Consider the following 7,767-nt stretch of genomic DNA (forward strand, 5'->3'; position numbering starts at 1 on the left):
AATGAGGGTGCAATTAAACAACTGTGCTAAATTACAGTAGTGCTTATTAGTAACTAGATTTTTAAAAGGTTACTGTAAATGTACATTCCCTACACAAGTACTGCATCTTTCACACAGAAACAACATCAACACCAGAACACAGAAAGAAACTGATTGTCCATACTCTGTCTATTAAGTCTTGGTACTTTACAGATCCATTGTTTTTTCTGTTTGTTTTTTTTTTGTGTGTTTTTTTTTCTTTTCTTTATGTTTTCTTTGTTTTTTTTTTTTATTTATTTGAAAAGCAGTTAAATGTCTGACTAGGACTGGAGCATGTTAAAACAAACGCCAAAAAAAAAAAGGAAAAAAAAAAAAAGAAAAAAAAAGAGAAAAAAAAGGAAAAAAAAAAGAAAAAAATTATAAAAAGAGGAATGAGATTCGCGAGAAAATATTTTTGGTTCTAAAGAGACACAGGTGCATCCATTCATTTCAGCCAAAAAATCCCTTGCCTGAGACAACACAAGCAAGCAGTGACATTGCACTTGGATGACAGAGCTTTGGGATTCCCGTTCCTACTGGAACCATCTGAACGCGGCTCCTGTAGGAAGCATCACCTTCTGGAAAGGAAGAGAGACAGGGAGGGGGACACAAGAAGAAGGGATAAGGCGTTAGGTCAGGTCTGGTAGAGGGTTGTGCACCCGCACCGTCTCCTTACCCCCCCTCCCCATCCCAGTGTCTCAGCCACTGGCCTAGGGACAGATCCAGCCGGTGCCCAGCATCCCCCCCACCGATGTGGCCCAAGGTCTCCAGCCCACCAGGACGCTGGCTGGAAGGAGAGGGGGATCCCCCCACCGTTGCCCCCCCTCCCAGTCCCTGGTAGGGCACCCGGCGCAGCAGCTGGGCCATTGTTCCCGCGTCCCCGAGCCGCAGCCGGCACAATGGCCCCGTCCCTGACTTCCCCTCCGGCCGATAGCGAGCACAATGGCCGGGCCACCATGAGCAGGCATGGCCCAGCACGGCAGCACCTTCCCTGCCAGCCCCCACCTCCTCAGCCACAGATGGAAGGACACCCCGTAGACAGGAGGCCTGCCAACAGGTGGGGTTAATAGGGCACGTGAGGGGAAACTGAGGCAGGGAGTGAGCTGGCTGGTTGGGGCCACCAGACCTAGTAGTGATCAGGACACAGGGGACATCATTCCACTGCTGCCTGGCCACAGTGAACAGCCTTGTCCCCAACAGAGCAGCCACAGGCACCACCAGGGATCTCTCAGCATCTCACGGGGGAAGAGGGACAAATCCCACCAAGCTCAGTCCCACATCCACCAAAATGCCCAACATTGAGTGGGGTTTCTTTGAAGACACCCCTGTTACAGGCAAGGTGGCGTGGGGCAAGAGTCCCATGGGCTCTGTGGGCCTCTGGAAGGAGGACCTTCCCCTGCTGAACAGGGTGGGAAGCCCACGCAAGGAGATGGAGTATGCAAGGACCACAACATCTCTCAATGCCAACAGCCCCCAAGCAAGGCCTAGCCATGCTAGCCAAGAGATATGGACACAGCAGTCACTGAGAGAACACACCTCAGGGGCGACATCAGGCCAGAACCATGTGCCATGAGCCATGAATGCCTTTTCCTTCAGCTCCTGCATCTCCAAACAAGCAAGGGACACCGACAGGAAACGAGCCACAGGCTGGTCTGCCACAGGCTGGGGTGGGGTGGGGGTCAGTGAGCCCCAACACCAGCTCCCAGTGCCATCCCAAGAGTTAAAGCCACAGTCAGATCTCTAACCCTGTGCCGGAGCCAGCTGGCTCTCACCAGGTCCTTCTCGGATCGAGACACCCACCAAGCCTCAATGAATAACCAGGGTAGCATCCCACCCCACCCCTGCAAGAGGAACCCCAACATGCTCACCTCCACAGGCACCAACTGCACAGGGGTGGGCTTGGGCAAGGGGAGGGGGCGAAGGGTGAGAATGGGAAGGAGATGGTGGCACCCAGGTAGGCTGCTGACCAGATCACACCTCCTCCGGCTCCCAGCCCACGTCTGGACCTCAGGGCAAACTAAGATGGGGTGCTCAACGCGCTGCAGGCATCAACACCCCCAAAAAGACCTCTGCAGCATGTCATAGGGTATCTGGGGATGACACAAGTGCCTCTGGCCAATGATGCTCAGCGCTGTGTCATGGCAGGTCACCCATGCTGGATCCCACCCAAGGCCCCACATGCAGAACTGGTGCCACGGTGCCAGGGTGATGGAGTGACCAGCAAGGGCCACCTACCCAGAGACATCACCCCAGGAGAGAGGAACAAGGGGAGAGGAAGATCCTAACATGTCTGGAAGGTGGTATCGGATATGGGCAGGACACCTCCCCACAGCCCAGGGTACCCAAAGCCCCATCCAACCTGGCCCTGAGCCCTGCCAGGAATCCCGGGGCAGCCCCAGCTTCTCCAGTCACCCTGTGCCAGGGCCTCACCACCTTCCCTGTAAAACGTCTCTTGTGTCCAGCCTAGCCCTCCTTCAGAACTGTTGCCCCTTTGCTGTCCCTTCACACAAGGGTGTCAGTGGCCCTCACTACAGCACTACCTGGGGCACCCACGCCCTTCTCCAAGGCTTTTCCAGAAGGAGGACAGCCCTGTCGAGACAAACCCCCCACTATTCACAGCCTTCATGTGACCTACAGCTCTGCAGACAAGCCCAGGGTGACCTGGCCAGATCTGGCCACCAGCCCCACAGCATCGCCCAGGGTGGCTGGGGCTGGCAGGGCCTGGAGGAGCCTGGTTGGGGCCGGGACACGCTGCGGCCTGCTCCAGGCATCCAACCTGCCTCTCCGGCCTTACAGCCTCTCGGCGCTGGGCCACCAGCAGCGACCGGTTCTCCGGGCTCTGTCGATGTGCCGATAAAGCTTTAACGGCAGCTGAGGGATTTACCCCATTTTTTTATGCTGCCATAAAGGTTTAATTCTCTTCTTGTTTTACTGCATGATTTCAGATCAATGTTTAATCACAGCTGCGGCCCCTGGCCGGGCTCTGCGAGGACGCTCATCTGGACACACAGGGCTGGTGGACCCAAGTCCATGCTGGCTGCTGTTCTCCAGGGCAATGTCACCATGTCCCCACAGCAGGGGACGATGCGTCACAAAGCCCCGTGAATTTTTCATCCCCATATAAAGGGCGGCCAAATAGCTGCCCCCCTGCCCTGGCATCAGCACTATAGTGTGGTGAGACCCACCACGTCATGGAGCTGTCCATGGAGCTGGCAGCTTCCCGGCCTCCACCACCCCGCTATGGGTCTCCTCCAGGTACAGATGGCTGCCCCCAGGGTTGGCTCAACGCAACACCGTGCTGAGGCTGGTTGACATGGGGCAAGGCTCAACGACCCAGACATTGAGCTGGGTGACTGTGGGACATCAGTTGGGGTCCCAGCTTCCTTGTCCCAGCCACACAGGGCCACAGTCTCACTCAGCTCTGCCAAGGTGAACACGCAGCACAAGCTGATATCCCGAAAGAGGAGGGGATCTGCTCTGGAAAGGGGATTTGTGATACCCTGGAGCATCACCACACCTGCCCAGGTGTCCATCTCCACAGCACAACATCTCTTCTCAGCCTCAACGCACCTCTGATCACACCCAGGAGGGATGGGGACCTTGTTGAGTCCCACTTCAACCCCATGAAGAGCCCTATTTCAGTGGCTTCCAGCCAGCTGTAGGTCAGGAAAACCCACCAAAAGGGTGACCATTTCATGGGCTCCCGGTGCTATTTCCCACTCCTGGACCCGGCACAGCACCAGGAGCAGGGAGCAGCTCCTCTGCCTGCTGCAAGCTGAGTCTATTGACCTGCTTTAGGACTCTTTGGAAGAGATGAACTTTTTTTTTCCTTTCTCTTTCTCCCTTTTTCCAGATCACTGACTCAGCAAATTAGAACACGAATATAATTTAGCAATACAGCGGTTTTTGAAAGACACAGCCCCCCTCTCCTCAGCCCCACCACCCAAAGAGAGGTTTTTTTTCCCCCTTCACTATTCATTCAGACTTGATGCTAATTGAAAACCATAGAATGTGGCTAAGGAAACAGTGGGTTGTCCCTTTGGGGTGACCAGAGGATGCGCAATGCCCTCATGCCACTTGATGTCTGGGTGATTTTTTAGCCTTTGCTGGCTCTGAGGATTCATGAAACCCATGGCAGCAACACTGACAGTGAGTTTGGCTCCCAGATAAATCAAACCCAGCTTGAGCACAACATCTGGGGGACGTGGCAGACAGGTCATGGCCCATGGGTGTGCGGCGAGAGGTAGGTTGTGCCGAGGGCAGCGTGCCCACAGACCACTTCCCAGTGCCCCACGCCTCTGGCAGCTGCCCACAGTCCCAGATGAGCTTCAGACCCACACAACACCTCAAGGCACCAGGCTCTTCCCAAGCTCCCCATGCAAATATCCCATCCCCTCAGTGGGTTCAGCACCCCAACCCCATAGCGGCTCACAGTGGCTCTGCACCAAGGGTGGACACGGTCCCAGCAACACCCCAAAGCCAGGGGTAACCAGCCATCCCCGTGAGGCAGGAGCAGGGGTGCCCCAGCTCAGCTGGGTGCCAAAGTGGACACACTGCCTGCAGACACTGCAGCTGCCTCTGGGAAATCCAGCTGTGCCTCATGGATGCATCTTGACTGCCCCAGACAGATACTGCACCAGGGAGACCCAACACAGCCCCAGCACGGGCACACGCTGCAGCCACTTCCCACCCAAAACCAGGGACCACCTCACTCCCTGGGGTGTGCTCTGTCTGCACGGCAGCCACAGGCTCCACCACAACTGAGTCACCCCAAGCTCTGCCCCAGAAAGCCCCGTCCTCCCTCCCCACCCCCTGACCCAACTGACGGGTTAGAAGTGGCTCCCAGGCTCAGGGAACTGCAGCTGCCCCAGGACAAGGGACAGTAGCACCGAGCCTCAAGCAGAGACCCATGGGCCATGAAGGGGAGCGCGTGCCCAGGGACCCCAGGGAGAGACACACCCACCCCTTCCCCAACCAACCACATGGCATAAGGGAGAGGTGAGGACTGGAGGTCACTGGGCCGAGCACGCGCCTCACGGCTGAGAACTGTTAATGGAAAAGGGGAAAATAAATAAAGTAAGAAGTACCAGGTGTTTTATTATCTAGGGCAAGATCCGAACCATAGGAGCGCAGCCCGAGGAGGGGTTAGGGTGCCTGAGAGGGGCTGGTTACCTCCAGTGCTGCAGAAGGCTTCTTTTTGAGTTCTTCACATTTTCGGAATTTGCAAATCTGGTGGCCAGTTTTGCGATTCCTACAACTGCTGCACTGCTCGCAGTTTATCCGTCGGCGGCACGGCGGGCACATGCCGCATCTTTTCCGTTTCTTTTTCCCCGAATTGATGGCAGATGCCAACTCATTCTGCATGGGGTACTCTGCCAAGCCAGCCATATGGAGCGCGCTCTCTGCCAGAAACACGCCGGCAGGGGTCATAATGAAAAGGCCTGGGTTGATGGGAAAAGCCCCCAGGTAAGGAAAATCAGAGGGGCCATTCATTGTCTCTGCAGCTGAGACCGCCTCCATGTCGGAGATCCCAGTCCCGTGGTCGCTTGCTAGAGGAAGATGCTCCTGTACCACTCTTTTGAGCATTTCTGTCGACTGAGCAAATTGTTGTAGGGCGGTCTGTCCTTCTGAGGAGATCTCCGACACCCGGTCTAATTTGCTCAGCATACTAGAGATGTTTTTGTGCTTTGAGGTAGAATGACTTTTATCCACAGTCGCTTCGTTGCCATTAGCTAAGGGGTTGCCCTTCTCTGAATGTTCGCTTACCGAGCTGCTGCTACCAAAGGTGGAATAGTGGGAGAGCGGACGGGACTTCTTAAGACTTTTGTTCAAAGGTTCGCTTATTATTCCACTTTTGTTCCTCCTCTCGGAGTTGACGGGGGGTTGAGAGTCATCTTGGTTATTTTTTTCTGTCTCTGGCTTGTTCCCAGTGTCTTGATGGGAGCCCGAGTTTGACATGGTGCCCAGAGCGCAGCAGCAGAACCCAACCCAAAATAATAATTAAAAAAAAAAAAAAAAAGGAAAAAAAAAAAAAAAGGGACCAAAAACCACCAAAATAAAAAAAAACCCCAAATCCCACCCCCAATGCTGAAATGAAAGACCCCCCCCAAAAAGAAGCCCTTCGGGGAGCACCAGCCCGCCAGCCACCGGGCAAGGCTCAGATGGGAATGATGCACATCAACAGGGCCGCTCCTCCGGCGCCGGCGGCAGAGCTCTGCGGTCCGATCTCAGTGCACAGACATACTCTGCGGCTCTGGGACACAGCACGCGGCTCTGGAAGGAGAAAAGAAAAGAGAGTGAGCGCTGGCAAGAGCCAACGAGCTTTTCAAAGCAGCTCTTCCTCCCCCTGCCATGGAAGTCTCAGCTCCACGAACAAAGAAACTCCAGGGAACGGACCTCGGTGGAGATCCGTTCCGCTGCTCTCTAAAAGGGTCGCCGTCCAGACAGGCGTGGGGGGTCACCGGGGGAGTCCTGGCCTGGCAGCAATGGCACTCGGCAGCTTAAAGGCTCTCTGTGCCCAGCTCTCCTCCCCCAGGGACTGCAGCCCCAGGGAAGTCACGGGGCTCATCTCCTGCTCCGCGCTCCAGCGGCATGCGGTCCCCGGCTCAATGGGACCATGGGTGCCCGGGGGTGTCCCTGAGCCAGCAGCCGGAGCTCGTGAGAGGGGCACCCGCTTCTCCATCCTGCAGTCACCAGTGTTCCCAGCAGGTTGCAGGGCTGCCCCCAGTTCCCACACCCCCCAGGAGATGCTGCTCACCCATCTGGGCCTCCTCCTCCCCCTCTTCCTCCTCCTCCCAGGCCCTCCAGGCCAGTGCTGCACACAGGCCAAGCCCCATGGGTTGCTGCAACATCCACCTCCAAACCCCTCCCCAGGCAGCTGCATCCACCTCCAAACCCCTCAGGGAGCTCCATCTACCTCCAAACCCTCCGGGGCAGCTGCAACATCCAGCCCCACGGCTGACCTCCAGCCATGCCCCAGCGTGTCCTGCCCACACGCCCACCGCCTGCTCCGGTTACCGATGCTCTCACCACGCAAGAGCATCCCCCCTCGGCGCCACTTCCCGGAGCAGGGGCGATGTCACCCGTCCCTGGGGCGGCTCTGGGGCAGCTGGGCCCAGCGTGGCTACAAACACTTGTTGTGAAATTCCTTCTCCTCCCCTCCTGAGCACGCACACACGCATGCATGCACGCACAGGCACTGCCCGAGTAATCAGGCTTTAGAGGAGAAAAGCTGCAGGGCTTAGCGGAGCAGGAACCCTCGTCCCCACGCCGGCAGCAGCTGGGGGAGGGCAGCGCTGGGGGAGGCCCCTCTCCTTCCTACCCTGTCCCTCCATCCCAGGCATCCCAGCATCCTCCTCTCCGGAGTCTGGGCAGCGATGCGGCCACATGCAGAGAGCTCTTCTGGGACCTTTGCTCCTGCCCAGGGGTGATGCAGCAGAGCGAGGGGCATCCCTGCACTGCCTGCACCCCAAGCTCATCCGTCACCCTTTGTGTCCCCTTTGTCATGGCCAAGCCACGATGCAAACCCAGCAGCCCTGCCACAGCCTGGGACCCTTCCCTACGGACACGGCTCAGTAGCCAAGCTGCAGGCATCACCCTCAAAATGCTGATGGGGACAAGGTCCATGCGCCAACCACCACCGTACTGGCAGAGGAAGACAGCCCGTCTCGCCCTGGTGCCAGAGCCAGCTCGCCTGTGGAGAAACACCCCCCCCTTCCCCAACCCTCGTGCTAAAAACCGCTTGCTTCA

The 7,767-nt window shown here is 56.8% G+C and overlaps 1 protein-coding gene across 2 annotated transcripts; it reads right to left on the reverse strand.

The window, feature by feature from the left end:
• Positions 1–289: 289 nt before the first annotated feature.
• Positions 290–5,976, reverse strand: CXXC5 (CXXC finger protein 5; the record flags this gene model as incomplete). Of its 2 annotated transcripts, none has more annotated exons than XR_014617491.1 (2): positions 290–596; positions 5,106–5,976. XR_014617491.1 is itself a non-coding variant. In XM_084268582.1 (2 exons), 2 exons carry the CDS (start codon positions 5,974–5,976, stop codon positions 552–554), a joined length of 831 nt encoding a protein of 276 aa, XP_084124708.1. In that variant the 3' UTR covers positions 290–551. The 2 variants fall into 2 exon arrangements, 1 of the variants encoding a protein (XP_084124708.1); XM_084268582.1 differs by having other exon boundaries at positions 5,191–5,976.
• Positions 5,977–7,767: the final 1,791 nt, after the last annotated feature.

Source organism: Gallinula chloropus (genome assembly GCF_964237585.1).
Source record: "Gallinula chloropus genome assembly, chromosome: 10".
Taxonomy (NCBI): domain Eukaryota; kingdom Metazoa; phylum Chordata; class Aves; order Gruiformes; family Rallidae; genus Gallinula; species Gallinula chloropus.